General features: G+C 44.6%; 1 protein-coding gene across 17 annotated transcripts in view; it reads left to right on the forward strand.

The window, feature by feature from the left end:
- Positions 1 to 18,873, forward strand: part of PCMTD1 (protein-L-isoaspartate (D-aspartate) O-methyltransferase domain containing 1) — a 62,569-nt gene that overhangs the window by 11,990 nt on the left and 31,706 nt on the right. Inside the window, exons 2-3 of one of the 17 annotated variants that reach the window (XM_027128128.1) lie at positions 10,819 to 10,900; positions 11,465 to 14,148. The exons of 11 other annotated variants lie outside the window; for them this stretch is intronic. In XM_027128128.1, the coding sequence (XP_026983929.1) occupies positions 10,819 to 10,900; positions 11,465 to 11,522 (140 nt within the window). In that variant the 3' untranslated portion in view covers positions 11,523 to 14,148. Of the gene's footprint in view, positions 1 to 6,328; positions 6,396 to 6,965; positions 7,128 to 10,818; positions 10,901 to 11,464; positions 14,149 to 15,903; positions 16,334 to 18,873 lie in introns of those variants that run through there. 5 more of the 17 variants (XM_027128129.1, XM_027128120.1, XM_027128130.1 and 2 more) reach the window with 5 other exon arrangements.

The following is an 18,873-nucleotide window of genomic DNA, read 5'->3' on the forward strand; positions in this document are numbered from 1 at the left end:
GTGTAGCATATTAGGGATGCTCGAGTTTTTTTGTGATACTGCTCCAGGGTTATAGGACTGGGCATACGTTTTCATTTATAAGAGAAAATGATTACATGCCTTAAGAATAACCAAATAAAAAATTGATGGTTTTATTTGTTGCAGTGTTTCCAGTTAGTGCTTCAAATTGATTTTCAGGCTCATCTTTAAAGTCCTTGTATAGTCGTCTGCAGTATAGTCATTGTTGTTTCAGGGGACTTTGGGTTGTCTTGGTGTGGCCGTGCCTTGTCTGTAAGAGAAAATGACTTCCGTGTTCCGTCAGGACCACGAGCTCTCTTGCCGCCGATTACCCTTGTGATCTCTTATTTTGTTTCCTGTGTCTTGGTGAGTAGAATGGATTCAGGCCCCAAGTGTACAGATTTAATTCCCTGTGGAGCAGCATTTGGTTGTAGACTTCGGGCAGTGTGATAGACAGATAATGCCCTCTTCCCCAGGGTGTTCATGCTTTAATTCCTGGACCCTGTCAGTGTGTTACCCTGTATGGCTCAGGGGAATTAAGGTTGCTAATTAGCTGACTTTGATAGGGAGAGTGTCCTGTATTACTGTGATGGGCCCAGTGTGATCACAGGGTTCCTTAGAAGTGGAAGAAAGAGGCAGAGTGATGACTCAGCCTGACGTGGCTGGCTTTGAAGATGGAGAAAAGGGTCATAAGCCAAAGAAAGCAGACGGACACTAGACTTTTGAAAATGCAAGAGTAACCCCCCTTAGAGCCTCCAGAAAGGAATGCAGCCCTGCCTGCACCCTGATCTTAGCCCAGTGAGACCTGTGTTAGACTCTGATCTCCGGGACTGTAATATAATGAACCTGCGTGGTTTTAGGCAGTTTCATTTGTGGTAATTTGTTAAGGCAGTGATAGAAAATGTATACAGGTAATAATAACACATTGTGATCATTTGATTCCTTAGTGAAGTGATTGCTAAGCAACCCCTTCCCCCAACAAAATATTTAGATGACATTACAAAGCTGATAAAAAACTAGTACTGCTGTGTTTATTTTTATTAAAAAAAATTTTTTAAAGGCTTGATTTAGTGCGTTTATATTAGTGTCATTTTTATTTATTTATTTATTTTTGGCTTCGTTGCTGCGCTGGGGCTTTCTCCAGTTGCAGAGAGCGGGGGCTACTCTTTGTTGCGGTGCGCGGGCTCTAGGCGTGCGGGCTTCAGTAGTTGTGGCACACGGGCTCAGTAGTTGTGGCTCGTGGGCTCTGGAGTGCAGGCTCAGTAGTTGTGGCACGTGGGCTCAGTAGTTGTGGCTCGTGGGCTCTAGAGCGCAGGCTCAGTAGTTGTGAAGCATGGGCTTATTTGCTCCACGGCATGTGGGACCTTCCCGGACCGGGGCTCGAACCCGTGTCCACTGCATTGGCAGGCGGATTCTTAGCCACTGTGCCACCAGGGAAGTCCTACTGCTGTTTTTAAATGGGGGTGGTCTTGAGCCCTGCCAGGTGGGATTTTCTCTCATTTTTGTAGCATCCTGGAGATACCTCTTGAGTTTTTGGAGCTTCGTTCTGTTTTTAATGACAAAAGTGGTGTATTGGGTAGGTGAGTCAAAATGGTGTACAGATGGGAGAACCACAAGTATGAAGACTGTCTTGAAGTTAGTTGTAGTAATCTAGCTAAAATTGATAAGGATGGTGATAGAATGGAATTTTCACTGAGAGCGGTGGGAGTAATTGAAGCGAGTAGCTGCCCTGCAGGGTGAGGGCTGTGTAGAAGGCTTTGGGTGTATTGTGTTTGAAGTGATGGTGGGGACCCGTGGCCCTGTGAAATTAATCTAGTAATTTATTAAATGCACTGGAAAATTTGTACTGAAGAGGAGGGTGACTTTGAATCAGCAGAGCAAGAGAAAGGAGTGATACATACCTGCCCTCAAAAGCCTGAGGCAGTATGTTGGAGGAAGGCATGGACAAAATTAACAGCTGTTTAAGTCGCTTTTCTGGCAGATAGAAGCTGGGGTCCTTGTGAGTTTGCTACATGGAATCCTTCCAGTTTGGGGGAAGGAGTCTTATATTTGAAGAAGTTGTATATACTCTTTGTTCTCAGTAGGAAAGAAAGACTATCCCTCTGCATTCACTGTAAATAGACATAAGTAAATTTCTACCCTAGGCTCCCCTGCTGTAAAAAATGACAGTAAGGTAGTTGGATAAGGTAAATTATTAGAGATTATTATTTTTGAAATTTTTTTTTTTTTTTTTTTGCGGTACGCGGGCCTCTCACTGCTGTGGCCTCTCCCGTTGCGGAGCACAGGCTCCGGACGCGCAGGCTCAGCGGCCGTGGCTCACGGGCCCAGCCGCTCCGCGGCATGTGGGATCTTCCCGGACCGGGGCATGAACCCGTGTCCCCTGCATCGGCAGGCGGACTCTCAACCACTGCGCCACCAGGGAAGCCCGAAAATATTTTTGTTCTTCCAGAACACATATACCTCCCCACACAACACACATTAAAATAAAACCAAATGCTCTGTAGAAGCATAAGGATGTCTTTCTGGCTAGTCCTGCTCTTCTCTGGTGTTCAGCGTATCACATTTTTAGGGCACAGCAGCAACGTTTATATGGCTTATTTACCATTTTTTACTGTTGCTTTCTTCCAAAATTATTTTCTGCAAAATGAGTAATACAACAAATCCGTTGGATTCTTTAGGGCCTGTTTGTGTATTTAGTTTTCCCTCTGTGTTCCTACAACTCTGGGGCTGCATTTTCCAATAAATGTTTTTTGATGGTCTTGTCTTCTTTCGATTTGAAATGCCACTGGCTAGAAAAAGTAACCTTTACTATTGCTTATCTCAGGCATTTGTTTCAAGAATTTGGCTTTGCTGTTTCCCTGTTCCTTCATTCCTTTGTGGGTCTCTATTTTTAGCCTGCCTACCATGTCTACATGAAATTTAATGAGTTTTTCATTGGTTTTATTTTGTCCTTTTCCAGGTGTGCTAATAATTATTGAAGTCTATACAGGGGAAACAAGGGAACCAGAAAGATGTTGTGTTTCAGTTAACAAGCTCACGTTTAAGCTGACTCCCAGTAGCTGAGGCTGCCAGGCATCCTTCTGTCTAAGAGTGTGACCCAGTGGTGGATCTCCTGAGAAGGAACTTTAATTAATTAATTAAGTTTTGGCTGTGTTGGGTCTTCGTTGCTGCGCCTGGGCTTTCTCTAGTTGCGGCGAGCGGGGGCTTCTCTTGTTGTGGAGCACGGGCTCTACGCGTGCGGGCTTCAGTAGTTGTGGCTCGTGGGCTCTAGAGCGCAGGCCCAGTAGTTGTGGTGCATGGGCTTCGTTGCTCTGCGGCCTGTGGGATCTTCCTGGACCAGGGCTCGAACCCGTGTCCCCTGCATTGGCAGGCGGATTCTTAGCCATGGCTCCCCCAGGAAAGTCCCCCTGAGCAAGAACTTTAAGACGGCAGAATTGGCGCCTGCTGCCCTCAGACTCCTAGTTGCTGTTGGCCGTCTAACTTCCCTTTGTGATCACGGTGGACAGCTCTCGTAGCACAGAAAAGCTGGTGACAAGTGTTTAACATTTTGCCAAGAAACTAAGATAAAACACAATCACATACTTGGAAGTTTTAAAAAAAGGGGTGGTCATTGCAGGATATAGCAACTCACGTCAGATCCATGGGACTGTGGGTGTTTTGGCTGGCATAGTATCAGGGTCTCGTGTATCCTCAGTTCATTTTACTGCCTAACTGTCTTTCGTTCTCTGATGGACCTGAATGTAGTCTTTCTGGTTTTCAGGTTTGTATGAGTCTAGTTCGTACAGGAAAGGAAAACCACACGGTACTTTGAACAGGGAAAGTTTAATGTGAAGAATTGTTAGCTGTAATGGGATTGGCTAGTAAGTAAAGAGAGCCCTAAAGAATATGGAAACGGTATGAGGAGCAGCCACTACTCCTGGGGCTGGGATTGAGCGCTCCAGGAAGAGGCCCGCCTGGCGCCGAGATCCAGGCCTTGTTGGGAGGGTGTCTGGCTCATTGGATGGCAGAGAAGTTGCTCTGGTGCCTCCTTGATGGAATTTTCTAGAAATCTGCTCTCTGGGGTATGAGGCAAAAATGCTAGAGAGGTGTTTCACCAGAGGCTGCCTTCCGCAAAGTGGCTAGGGCAGCCTCTGAGGGAGCCAGGTGCCGGGAACCCTCTTGCTCTGTGGGAGCCCGCCGAGACATGGCTACGCTGTCCAAGGTCAGGAGCCCACAGGAGGAGTGAGGTGGAAAGCCCAGGCGAGGGGCTGAGAGGGACAGGAGGAGGGGCAGAGTAAGGGGGTGAAGACTTGTTCGTGGGACCTGTTCAGTCTGGGAAGAAAGTGGTACTGGCGGGTGTTAGCAAATTGTGGCCCGTGGGTTAAACTGGGCCTGCTGTCTGTTTTTGTGTAGCCTGCAAACTAAGAAGGGTGTTTACATTTTCAGATGGTTGGAAAAATACTAAGAGTACTGTTTCATGATGTGAAAATTCTATGTAATTCAGGTTTCGGGGGTCCATAAATAAAATTTCTGGGACATAGCCACACTATTTGATTTATAAGTTGTTTGTAGCTGCCTTTGCTCTGGAAGCACACAGTTCAGAAGTTGTGATGGAAACTATGGCTTGCAAATCCTAAAATACTTGCTCTCTGACCTTTTATAGAAAAAGTTAGCTCAAGGACTGGGGACACTGAAGGTTAAGTGTAGTGGTAGAAGGATCAGCAAATTAGATGCAAGATGTGCCTGGAGAATGAAATAAGGATTCCCAGGGGCAGTGGGTGGGCAGGTTCTCAGACATGAGACAGTTGCTGTTGTTGGAGTTGTGGTGCTTGTTGAAGGTGCCCAGGATGATGGTGAGAGCTGGCGGCAGAGAACCTGCAGCTGAGGTGCCAGAGTCCCCACTGACACTGGGGGAGTGGACACCTCAGGGTCCTCAGTGTGCGGATGGGGAGATCAGTGTGCACAGATAGGAGAGTGGAGTGGGAGGTAGAAATGCACAATGTCTTCCGCACCTTTTCCAACAAGAGTGAAAAGCAGTCGCTGTCAATCTTCTAGGCCTTCTTAAACACGGAAGACTATGTATGTATATGTGTTTTCTCTAGCTTCTTATTTTTATATGTGTGTGTGTATATATACATGTATATGTGTACACATACACATATATATTTTATATGTATATATTTTAAACACGTATCATGAGTTCACATTGATTCCTCCAGTTCCATCCAGCTCACGAGATATATCCTCGCAGTCTTGCCCCAATCTTTCCATGCTTTGGTTTCCCTCAGAAACACCATAGGGTTTTTGAGATCTCATTGACAGTTGGCACCTAACATCCACAGTATTTTATGTGTCTTTATTATATTTTATTGCTAGATTTCTATGCATATGATGAATGTTTCTTGAAATGGAAACATGTTCTTTTGTGAGAGGACTAAGTAGGTCTGTATTAAATCATAAAAACAGCTGTTGAGCACATGGTGTGTGTTATGGAATGTCACAGGCAGTTTACGTAGATTATCCCATATATTTCTCACTAATCCTGAGGTAGTTATTATTATTAATATTGGGTTTACCATGTAGTAGCTGAGGCCTAGAGAGATGGATTATGTGTCCTGAGGCCACATAGCTGGGAAGCTGTACAATTAGGGTTCCGACACAGAACCCACACAGTATCCTATGAGCCTTTATTTAAGTATAATTTTTATTTTAAAAGAGCACTTTCTGTTAGAATATGATTCATAATGAACATACAACTTGATGTGAAGTTATGATTTGATATGCTAGTACTCCTTCTACAAATGGTCCTTGTAAGGGTAGCAAAGAGTAAAGCGAAATTAAGTTACATTCCTGTTGATGTGGCTCCTGTCGAATTCTGACCAGAATCTCACGTTGCGGAAGGCTGTGACTCAGCACGTAACCTCCGTGCCTATCAGAGGTCCTGAGACTAGGTTATCAGTTTTTGTTTATTAAATGAGGAAATCATCAAGTAAAGTCTTTTTGTGCAAAACACTTAAAAATTAAAATATCCAAATGTAAGGTAATACTATTTGCTTTGAGTAACTTTTTGTTGAGGGAACGTGTAGTGTTTTAAATACGCTATGAATAAACATGATTTTACTCACCCATTTTGACTACTGTTTATAGTTTGAAGACCGGTCTAATTTCATTTTAAAATGAAACGGTTTCTTACATTACTAGAGACCTTTAGTTCTGTAAATTCATTTTAGCCAAGTTAAAAGTAAATTTTAAACATTTTTTCTGAAAATATGCTAACTATTTAAGAGACTGATTTCCTTGAGCAGAGACTGTCTGTGTGCACTGAAGCCATCCTTTGACATCCTTTCCTCAGTGTGCCTGTGTCGTGCTCATCTTGCCGGATTCGTGGTGAAGAAGTGTTCAGTGCAGGCTGGAGAGAGGTACTGAGCTATAGTTGTAAAAGCTTTTGCAAGCATTTTGATTGCTTAGTTTGGACAGTTTTCTGAAAATGAGATTTATTAACTAAAGGAACCACGGATGACAAATGAATCATTTGAACTTAAGGTGAAGCTCTTAGCACTCAATTCAGAGCCCATGTAGCATTGTTATGATTGTCTTAGGACGACAGTTCATCTCTCAGAACTTATTAAACTTTCTCTGGGTTGTGAGTAAAAATAAGGATAGAACTATTTGTCCCCATAAGTGAAATGAAGCTATAGTATCAATGTGGTGTGTGTGTGTGTTTGCATTTCTCAAGGGTCTCAGACCTGCATTTCTAGTCACTGTATTTCTGATAATGTGAATATTAGTAGTAGTGCATGACGTAAGATCTATGAATAAGGCTGAAATATCTCTGTATTTAGGAAATCTAGAACAATTTACTCTTCCTCAGTTGGTTTTCTTCATTCATATGGTGCAGGTAATACCACCTGTTCTGAAATACCCTAAGGTAATTATGATATTATGTGAGTTGGTACTGAAATATAACAAGGTGTTTTTGTTTTATGCAGCTTTTACTAGTGTCTGTCTATAGATAAAGTGACCGTCATGGACTTCAGAAAGATGCCATTTTATAGAACTACCATACGACCTAGCAATTCCACTACTGGGCATATACCCTGAGAAAACCATAATTCAAAGAGTCATGTACCACGATGTTCATTGCAGCTCTATTTACAATAGCCAGGACATGGAAGCAACCTAAGTGTCCATCGACAGATGAATGGATAAAGAAGATGTGGCACATATATACAATGGAATATTACTCAGCCATAAAAAGAAACGAAATTGAGTTATTTGTAGTGAGGTGGATGGACCTAGAGTCTGTCATACAGAGTGAAGTAAGTCAGAAAGAGAAAAACAAATACTGTATGCTAACACATATATATGGAATCTAAGGAAGAAGAAGAAAAAAAAAGGTCATGAAGAACCTAGGGGTAAGACGGGAATAAAGACACAGACCTACTAGAGAACGGACTTGAGGATATGGGGAGGGGGAAGGGTAAGCTGTGACAAAGTGAGAGAGTGGCATGGACATATATACACTACCAAACATAAAATAGGTAGCTAGTGGGAAGCAGCCGCATAGCACAGGGAGATCAGCTCGGAGCTTTGTGACCACCTAGAGGGGTAGGATAGGGAGGGTGGGAGGGAGACGCAAGAGGGAGGGGATATGGGGATATATGTATACGTATAGCTGATTCACTTTGTTATACAGCAGCAACTAACACACCATTGTAGAGCAATTATACTCCAATAAAGATGTTAAAAAAAAAAGATGCCATTTTATAATACTGGAAAACGGTAGTTAACCTACTTACATTCTTTATCTTTGCTTAGTCAAGCGCTTACTTAGACTTTTTGAAAGTTTTTAAAGGTGCCATCAAAATAATTTGATGTAATGACTGTGTGACAAGGCCAGTCTTTGCACTACACAGTGCGTTAATATATAGAAAGAACATCTTTGGCGTGAGCTCATCTTCGGGTTTATTTTATAACGAAATGTTGGAACAGATTAGTGGAAGGGAACAGATACAAATCATCTGAACTGATGAGTAGTTTCCAAACCATGTAGTTTTGCTTCGGAGTATTCTTTTATTTTTATTTGAATATTGTCCTGTGTGAATTCATAATTTTTCAAATAAGCCCCACTTTGAAAGCGTGACCCAAGAGGAGCTGAAAATACGTATGCTTTTCTCTCATGCTTCCCCATCGATCTCATTACGTCCTAAGAACATTGTCACTTAACGGACTGAAAGCGGACAGCACAGCTGCCAGTTCAGTATTCTGACTTTTCCCGAGTTAGAGGAGGCAAACGACTTGCAGGCTGTGGCTCCTATGAGGATTGTAGTATAGCACTTCTTAATACTTCTTGAAAAATGGAAAGATGGCAAGTAAATATCCTCAAACCTGATGAGGTTATTCCCCGAGGACTGGTTTTGTTAGGTCACAGACACATGTGTATAGCGAGGGTGTTTGTGGTCTACGATTAGGGCTGTGCTCAGTGACCACGGGCTTGCGTGGCAGTGGTAGAGGTTTGACAAGGCCGTAGATTCTTTGAGTAAGAGGAGAGGAGAGACTTCTGGAGCTATATGAAGTTCTGTAATTTTCAAAATAAAAAAAATTCAGATTGAGTTGCTTCATATCTCTTCTTTTAAAAAAATGTGTATTTCTTTATCCCCTCATGTCCTGTACCTTGAACTCTTCAGCAAGCCACCACCTACTGCTTCTCTGTCCATCTGTGAGTTCATGCCGTTGTCCACTGTCCCAGGTGGGGAGGAGGGGAGAATTAGAAGAATGAGGGGCACTGTGGGGAAAGGCAGCAGGGGCAGCTCTGGAGTCGTGGGGCTGAGAAGGTAACTGAGAAGTCCACACCTGTGAATATAGGCGTCTTAGCACTTGCTGAATGTCAGAGTATCTAGTGTGGATGCTTGAACAGTGGCTTATCAGTTTGGCTTTCTTCCTGGCGCTCCAGCTTCAGGGTTCACACTCCCTCTAGAATCGTGTCTCACGGAGGCCGCTCGCTAGGTGATATCGGCGCCAGATTCCAGAACTGGTGCTTCCTTGTGTTCCCTCTTTGGTCTTCTGGATTGAAGAATGAAAGTTTGCAATGTGCATTGTGTCATAGAAGTGAAAGAAAATGAAGTATTTACTGGATTTGTGTATTACTAGGAGCTTTCTATGTAGCGTACTCTTTACTCTTCACAAATTGATGATGTGGTTATTATTTTTCCCATTTTATAGATAGGGAAACTGAAGATCACAGGTTAAACAGTTTGCCCGAGGCTGTACAGTCATTAAATGACATCAGATGCTTAATTTCCCTCGAATCCAGGGGTCCCCAGCCCCCAGGCTGCAGACCCGTTAGGAGGCGGGCCGCACAGCAGGAGGTGAGAGGCGGGTAACCGAGCCAGCCTTCGTCTGCCGCTGCCCACCGCTCGCGCCCCCGCCCCCGTCCGTGGAAAAATTGTCTTCCACGAAACTGGTCCCTGGTGCCCAAAAGGTTGGGGACCGCTGTTCTAATCCATTCTTTCTTTGGAACCAAGAGTACAAAAGGGAGGAAAAAAAGGAAATGAGAGGTTGAGGAGAGGGAAGGAGATATGAAGTGAACATCTTTTCAGCTAAGAGAATGAAAGGTTCTTCGGAGTGAGAGGTCAGGAGCCTCTGGGTCAGCTGTTGTGTTTCAGGAGGGTCCACGGCTTGACAGACCGGATTTGCGTTGTGGCTCACCCCTGCCAGCTGTGAGCTTGTCTCGTGGTCTTTGAACTTTGTTCTCGTCAGTAAGATGAGGTTAGTGCTTCTTCGTAGGGATGCTGAAGAAACAGACTCCAGTGCCAGGTAGGTGGAGGTACACAGGGAATTGCATGTGTGTGTTATTAGTGGTAAAACAAGGGCAAGCTTTGCATTGTCCTTGGACGTGGAGTTAATTAGATGTTCTCAGCAGCTTTTGGCATGGAGTAGCGAACCTTGGCTCACCCTATTTTTTCTTTTTCTTCCTTTCATAACTCTCTATGTTTCCTCGTGTTTGTCTGTCATCATTGAGAAAGGTTCCCGTGCAGTTCTCTCTGTACTCAGAGCGGCCTTGGTCCATGACTCCCATGGCAAGATCCTTGAAGGCTTAAGGAAGAAAGAGCCTATGTTCGTGCCCTCCAGTAGTGTGTTCTCCTTTGTTTGGGTCACCAGTCTCCTTCCCCCAAAGCTGGGTGGGCTGCATCCCCACCTCTGCGGGGACAGGAGCACAAGGAGTGACTGCTGGCCACCGGTGCCAGGAAGGCAGGGGAGGGGTCAGCCTTCCGCCTGTTCTCTTCCTGCCCCGTGGCGTCTGTCTGCCACTGGCTTGCTTCCTGCCTCCTTTGACTTGGCTTTAACCTCCCATAAAACATCCCTGAGCTGCCTGAAAGACACCATGATGTTGAATGGAGCTGCCAGTAGTTCTTTCCCGCTGCCAGGTACATAAAGTCACAGACCTAATTTTGAAAGCATAGGGCAAGCAGCTTTTGGAGCACTTGGAAATCATGTCAGGTGAGCTTATGTGAATGTGCCCTTTGCTCCTCCACCCTCAGGAGTGAAAACTGTTCTGAGGAGTAAGTGCCGCAGCTTCCTTCTGGGACATAACTGCTTAAGCTGTTCAGTCCTTTATTCTGACACTTTGTCCTGTTCTGCCTTTACCCTTTCTTCTTTTTCTTAGAATCCTTATTTTGCTTTTATTGTTTAATGCAGGACTTGAACACCCCTAAATTTTTTTTCCTTCTATGTTAGAGAAAATGGCAGGAGTGCGGCAGAAAAAATTGTGATTGAAGTAACAAATGCTGAGGCACAGACGCTCATTTCTAGATAACTAAAACTCAGTTGTATTCAATGCAGGTTTAACTGATGCCAAAATAGCAGAGAAATCAGAGCCCTGGGCTACCTTAGGAATCCGAGAATTAGCCTCTTCATTTCACAGGTGAGGAAGTGGTGTTCTGGAGGGTTGCCCAGAGCCATACAGCAAAGTTATCAATGGGATCAAGGCTACACCTTGGTCTCTTGTGTTTGGCACTTTTCCACGATCGAGATGGAATTATCTCAGAATTAACAACTGGCAAACACATTCCATGACCTAATGCTGTAATGGCTTTTTAAATACTGTTTGCTTTACTCATAAAAAATGAACTGAATTTCAAGGTAGGAGATGATTGTTGAATTATCAAAATATTCACTACAGATTTAACTTGCGAACTCCTCATATGTACATTGATTGTAATCAGTGTAAATCTCACGGTCCAGTAGTCAGGGGATTGGTTACTTGGTGCATCTGTCTCATGGAATATCACGCCCCTGGATTTTGGAAGAATTTTTGATGGCATGAATAAATGCTTAAGACATTAACTGAATGTCTGAAATAATATATACAGTATAATATCAACATTATGTTAAAAAAATAAGAATATTGATGCTTAGAAAGTAAATAATAACAGTGACTCTTCAAAGGTTAGGCTTATCAATAATTTTTATTTTACTTGGTTTTCAGGTTTTCTGCAAATGCATATACTACTTTTATAATCAAATCTGAATATTATAAAATGTAATTTATAATCATACATACAATTCATATGTAGTATGTGATTCATTTTCACTCAGTTTTTCAGAACAATGTATATGATAAAATGACATCTTTGAAGCTCTGTAGTGTAAATTATTATTTATATTATGATCTCTTTTTTGTTCCGTGGTTTTTCTGCTGTAGACTTATTTTATTTGTTAAATGTATTTTTATTCCTTAGGAAACTATTCTCCATGTGTCTTTATTGTACTTCTTCTGGTCTAAATAAATATATATAGCTGTCTTCATTTTTACCTTGTCAGTTTTGTTCAAATAATGCAGATACGCAGTTTAGAAAGTTAAGTGATACTACGAGCCTTGCAGACAAAGCATAGCAGTTCCTGGCTTCACCTGTCCCCCCCAGGAGGCTCACACTCCAGAGGGAACTTAAAAAGGTAGCTTTTACGTCCTGCTACAGATGAAGGGTTAACTCCCATACCCCCTTTACCTCCCTCTCATCCTCCCAGTGTGGTTAAATGACTATTCAAGTTAAATCAGCAATCATGTTTTCTGTTATGACTGTGTAAATATTGCCTTCCACAGACCAAATAATGTATTCCAATTCTAACAGTCCCTTTCTTTTATGGTTTTGGTTTTCCCTTAACATCCTGTTTGAGTCATTCAGTGCGCTTCTCATTGTCTGAAATCCTTCCCTGGCTTGCCCCGTCTGCAGGAGGAGGTCCAGGCTCCATGTGCTGTGGCCTGCGAGTTTGCCAGGCCCCTTGGTCCTTCTGGCCTCGGGAGCACTGCTTTCTGTCCCCGGGCTCACCTCTGCGGTGCTGTTTGCAGTGTTTGAGCGGGTGTGTTGCCCCTGTCCCTTCTACATCCCGAAATGCTTTTCCTGCTTACTGCTGTCTCTGCTTCCCAGGCCTTCTTTAGGCAACTCGTGTGGTCCTTCCATCCCCTCCCCTGCCCCCACTGTGTCTGGGCTGGGTGCCCCCTAACACCTTGTGCAACTGCTGTGCCCTGTGCATCTGAGTTTGTAATTGTTTATGCCAGCTGCTTGCCACATATGCTCTGGGGTCCTTGAGGTCTCCTAGGATCTTTTCAAGGGTCTGAGAGGTCAAGTACTGGGTTTTTCTACTATAACATCTGAAAACACCTAATGTTTTGCAAAGCAGCAGGGCTTGTGGGAAAAATAGCGTTGGGGCATGCCACTCAAAGCCTGTGCAGCCAGCTTACCAGCAGAAACAATACCAATCCTAAGGAAATTTCTGGGACAGCTAAACCTCTGCTGGGGTTTGCAGCTGGCATCACAGCCAGTCAGTCCTTCACAGCCTTAAACCCTGGGGCTCATCGTCCTCCTTTGACATTCAGGCCCTGGAAGACCATTTGCTTATGGGTTATCATTTTATTTGCATATAGATGTCATTTTTATTAAAATTAAAAAATATGAACCTGGGTATAGCCTTCATTAGTCTGTTGTTTTAATTCAGGGAAAACGTCTTAGCATTTTTACATCTGCATCCACAGTCCCCCAGATCACTTGAAGACACTGTCCCATCATCTCATTGTCTTACATAGGAAGGTACTCTATTCTAAGCTTTTTGCTTGAAGTCTTTATGAGCTGCCACGGTATGCCTTTAGTGTGTGGAAGCTTGTGCCTTCCTGTCACTTCAGAACAGGAACATGTATTGTAAACCACCACACCTTCATTATCTCCACGTCATTACCGTGTATGCTGAACGTGTGAGCTCATTTGTGTTGAAGAAACATGCACTGCAGCAGGTTGTACCTCCTACTCCAGGAAGCCCTTCCTGACTTCCTCCCTCCTGCACAGCCTTTCAGCTTTCTGTTCAGATCGGTTTCTTTCCTACCAGACCAGAGAGAAAGGAGTCTGGGAAATCTGATTTTGCAGTTGGGCGCTACACCCTGTTGACAAAGGTGATGTTTTTTCCAGCCTTCTGAGTGCCTGGTCTGTTGCAGTAGATCTGAAACATAGATGCACTGCACTTTCTAAAATGGAAAAGTAATTTCCCTTGTTAATACCTGACTGACTCTGCTGCCTATAGTAGATGTTCCTAAACTAGAGTGGACTCCTGGGTCTCCAGGAACTCAGGAGCCTTCTAAAATTGTATGCAACACTTCTAATTTGTTCATTTTTTAATAGAGGGGAGTTTGTGATCAGACTCTCAAAAGGGTCCCCCCCAAAGAAATCACTGGCCTGCAGGCTGAAGTCTACCCAGCTCCGTGTAATTTCTCTGCTCTCTTGACTTAGGCTGAGCTGTTTCCTCAGCCTGTAAATTCCCTGACTCCCATTACTGTGTTGCACAGTCCATGCCCTTAGGAGAGCTTCCTTGATCCCCGGAGCCAGTTCCCTGTGGGCTCCGTGGGCACCTTCAGCAGCGTCTGTCACGTGAGCTGTAGCTCCCCATCCTTTACGGACGGTTTCTCACTTGACAGTGGGCGTGCCAGGGCCTTCTTACCAGGCTTACGGTGGCGTTGGTGAGGCAGTACACAGATGGCGGCAAATGGCGGCAGTCCCTGGTCGCTTGGGTCTTCCCCTTGCCTTTCTCACTGAGAGTGTGAGCTCCCGTGTGGTGCGGTCCACGCGTGCGTTTTGCTGTGATGATTTTGGGTTAGAGTTAAGAAGGACCCGAGAAGGGTCAGGTCACTCTTCAGCCATAAAACAGAGCAGAAGGGAATTTTTCAAGCTAGTAGATTACGGCGTTTCGGTAGAGCCGTCTGTAAAATGTCTCTGTGTAGTCAGAGTCGCTCTCGTCAGATCCTCAGCAAGTGCTGCGGGGGGGGGGGGGTGTCTGACGGCAGCCGCCGCTGCCCAGCGTCGCCAGCTTTTCTGTCGTCTCGGGAAGACTTTGAGGACCCGGTGAGAAAGCTATAACCTGTGCTTAGAGGCCATGCTGTCAAAACACCTCTAAATGGGGAATTCCTGGCGGGCCAGCGGTAGGCCTCGAAGATCCCGCAAGCCTCACGGCGCGGCCCCAAATCCCACCACCCTTAAGTGCTGGAATCGCACCCCGCGCGGCGCGTGGTGCTTGAGCTGGAAAGGGTCTGTCCCCGTCCGCCCTCGTTGCGTGGCGGCTGCAGGGCGCTCAGGTCGCGGGGAGGATGGCGCCGCGGGCCCTGGCCCTTTCCAAGGAGAGCGGGTGGGGACGTCGGAGCCAGCCGTTTGTGTGCATGAGCTTGAGCACGCTAGATAGGAGCGCGGCGCGAGTCTGCAGTGTTTCCCCTGCTTGGAGAGGAGGAGAGACAAGAGGGGCCCCGGCAGTGGGGCAGGCCCAAGGGGCGCGGCCGCTCTGTCCGGCTGCGGTCCGGCTGCGTTCCGGCTGCTCGCCTTCTCGCCAGTCAGGAGCGGACCGAGTGGGCTGTCAGAACTCTGGTTTTTGGCCATATGGGTGTTTTTGTTTCTCGCTTTCCCTCTCGCCTGATTTATCAATTCAGAAATTAATTGATACATGAATTTGCTTATTAGCGCATTGAATAAAGCTTAAATTGTGTATTGAATAGTACTATTGAAATTCTTGTTTTATCAAGTTGCACTTATGTTTCCGTTCAAAGATGCTGAGTTTGACTTGTTAGAAGTTCATTGTACCTACGTGTGTATAACGTATGTTCTAAGGCTTAACCTATTAAAGTTGTTAACAAAATTTGTGGTCTCATTTATCATGACAGGGTTTACCAAACACAACAATCTTAATATGTATATTTACATATATGTATATATATGTATTTCTATACACACATTTTAAACATGTTCCATTTTGTATTCTGTGTTTAGGTAATCTATTCTTCTTTATGTTAACCTTTTGAATTTATGTGGTGCATTTAGGAATTGATAGTGGATGTTTAAGTTTAGGAACTTTAAATCCAGTAACTCGTGTTTATTTACCTAGGCTTTCCACACTCTGAAGAAGGCCACGTGGCTCAGTGATGGAGGGGCATGGTCTCTGGAGTTGGGAAGGCCAGGGGCCACGCCCCAGCCGCGCCCCCTTCCAGAGCAGCCTGTCCACCATGGCAGCCACTGGCCACGTGGGGCTCTTCAGCACTTGGAGTGTGGCCAGTGTGACTGAATTTTTAATTGTATTTAATTTTAATTAATTTAGGTCTGGGTAGCCATGTGTGACTGTGGCTGCCATACTGGACCTCACAGTATGAGGTGATTTAACTTAGTTCTGTGTCCCAGGTTTCCTGTCTGTACAGAGGAGATCAAACTTAAGCTGCCTTTTGTGGTGGTTATAAGAATAAATAAAACAATATATTTAAAGAGCTTAACTCTGTGCCTGGAACAGAATATGTCCTTGAGAAATGGTAGTTAGTTATAATGACTATTATATATTTAATAAGCTGGAATTACTTTCCTTTTGAGCATTCATTTAAACCTGTTTATTTTTATTCTTCCCTTTCAGGATTAATTTATTTTTGGAAATCAAGTGCAATATTAAAGGAAAACAAACCACACTACATTATTGGAAGCCATTTCTGCTAATTTTATTACATTTTAAAATTTATGGTTTGATTTGAATACTATCATGGGAGGAGCTGTGAGTGCTGGGGAAGATAATGATGACTTAATTGATAACTTAAAAGAAGCTCAGTATATCCGCACTGAAAGAGTGGAGCAAGCCTTCAGAGCGATTGATCGCGGAGATTACTATTTGGAAGGCTACCGAGACAATGCTTACAAAGACTTAGCCTGGAAGCATGGCAACATACACTTGTCAGCACCTTGCATTTATTCAGAAGTTATGGAAGCGTTGAAACTTCAACCAGGATTGTCTTTTCTTAACCTGGGAAGTGGAACCGGATATTTAAGTACAATGGTGGGCTTAATTTTAGGTAATTTAATTTTTGTAAAATTCTATTTTAAAAAGTAAGCTGAGTTTGTATTACTGTTTATGATTTATAGGGTTTGTAACTTTGTGTACAATGTATGTTTGAATGTATATTCTAAAAGTAGTTACCTTCCTTAAGTGTGGAAACACAAGGTCATAGTAGTAATCTTGCCTTATTTTCAGCCCTGACCCTGATAGTTAGCTTTGCGTTCAGTCCTAGACTTAAAAAGTTCTTGGAACTGTTTTTGAACCCCCAGCCATTGTCTGTACTTAGAATTGAACAGTTGGAAGGTGGGAACTCAGAAGTATCATGTAATCTACTTCAGGTAAAGTGTCCTGACAGCTGGCATCCTGACAGCTGGCATAGAGAGAGTTTGATGGCTATCAGTCAGTGCCCCATGGTGAAGGGGATGGTGCTGTGCTCTTGTTAGGGTGCAGGAGTCTGTGGGGTATGGAGGGTGTGGCACTGTGGGGCAAAGCGCAGGACCGGGGAGAGAAGTGTGTATGTCATTAAGTTTCAGCCATCTCGTTGAGTGTCTCTCTGCCAGGCCTTATTTCTGGAGCGAGTATGCAGCAGTGATCAAAAGGGACAAATGTCTCTGCCTTCAAGAAGCTTACTGGGTGCTTACTACGAGGGCTAGGCATTGCTGAAAGCACTTGACATACAGTAACTCATTTAATGCTCCCAGTAACCCTGTGAAGTATGTATTGTCATGATTCCTGCGTATGTCGGTGAGTAAACCGAGGCACAGAGGTTCGGTAACTCGCCTAGAGTCACGTAGCTAGGAAACGACAGCTGGGGGATTGAGGAGGCGGGTGGACAAAGCATGCACGCAGGAGCGTCTGCTCTGAGACATTGTGATGTTGGATGGAGGATGAACAATCACGAGTGTCACTGAGCCGCTTAGTATTTACCGAGAACTGCTGTGTGACAAGCATTAAGGTAGAGCGTCAGGCCCATAACACGGACTCTTGCCCTTGAGTTTGCAGACTGGCGGGAGTGGAGAGACAGGAAGATGCACGGTTCTCATCCTGTGTGCTGTGTGCCGTGGTTGGGTGTGTGCCCACGTTATAGGGATGAGACTGGTTTACAGACTACTCTACAGTGATGGGGATCATGGAAGGATTTTAAATAGAGAAATGGCTGTACTCTAGGAGGTCCTGGTGCACTGAGGCAGTCCTGGTTTTTCCTGGTTATCCTAGCATCTATATTAATGATGTCCTTTTCTTTCCCAAAGTGTCCCAGTCTGCACGGTAAATTATGTGTTCACATCATACGACTTTAGGCATTTTCAGGCCTGAAGTTCCCCCTTCCTAAACACTGACTAGCTCCGTACTTGCTCTCCTAGTCGTGGAACCTGCAAACATTTTACTTTTAAAAAAAAAAAAAAAAAAAAAGCCCTTTCATCCCACAGCTGAGTCAGTTCCCGATACATAATAACTGGTCAAAAACGGTAACATTATTAATTTCTGCCAAGAAAGAAATTTAGCAGCTTACATTTAAATTTGGTGCTCTGCTGATCCTGAGATAGCAATTTTTCATCAGGTTGGGAATCCCAGAAACCTAGCACTTGTGTCGTTAGAGCCTCTTTGAAAAAGGAATCTCTAGGGTTTGAGACGGTCTCCAAATCAAAGGAGCTTGCGGAGGGGGAGTAGGGAGAGCTGCTCTTCCAAAGCGGGAGCTGCCTTCCTTGAGCCAGTGCGTTTCTTGACTAGCTGTGGCTGCTTAAGGCTCAAGTCCAGGCCTCACTCCACGTCCAGGCACCTGTTGTTCTGCCCTTCACTCTTCTAGCCGGTCAGCGGGCTCCTGCTGAGGGAGGGCAGTTTAGCCAAAGGCCTGGTGGGGGGAGAGCAGGGGTCCTAACTAGCTGCCTTACCAGCAGTGAGGTCACCCTCCTAAACTCCATTCCTTAGTACTTGTCTCCAAGAAATTAGATGACTGGGGCCAGATGTATTTGAAGGCCGACTGCAAACATCATCATATCTTGAATGCTTTCTCCTCTATACCCGCGGGCATTGTGGGGAAACAGACCCTGGTTTGAGTGACCCACAGTGATGCCGCTTCCTCCTGTTAGCAGGCTCCAGGAGGTCGCGAGTCTTCAGTCACATGTGTGACCGCGCTGACTGGACAGTGTTCCAGCGTTTGTCTGTGTGCGGTCCTGCAGTCAAGACCAGGATAGAGTACCTCTCCTCTTGCTGCTAAATAATTCACTTGATGAGAGAGATAAAGACATTTGAAAAAAGGAAAGGCAGAGAGAGCGGAGTCTGTAAGACTGTGATTACAGTTAATAAACCTTGGATCTCTCCAGCTTCTGAGGAAGCTAATCTTTTTTTCCTCCTGCTCCCCTTTTTTGGTTTGTGTTTCTCGAGCATTTAATTAAAGTCAAGGAGGGGGATGCATCCGTAAAAATCACTTAGAACCAGCTCCACAGGGGGCTGCTTCCGTGTTGCCTGTAATAATCTGAGAGCCGTGCGTCGGGCTTGGCCCAGTGCTTCGCAGTGGCCGTAGCAGCAGAAGCTGTCTCCTAGCTGCACTGCTCTAGC

This window comes from Aethalodelphis obliquidens, unplaced genomic scaffold (genome assembly GCF_003676395.1).
Source record: "Aethalodelphis obliquidens isolate GAN/ISIS:26980383/991018 unplaced genomic scaffold, ASM367639v1 scaffold33, whole genome shotgun sequence".
Lineage (NCBI taxonomy): Eukaryota > Metazoa > Chordata > Mammalia > Artiodactyla > Delphinidae > Aethalodelphis > Aethalodelphis obliquidens.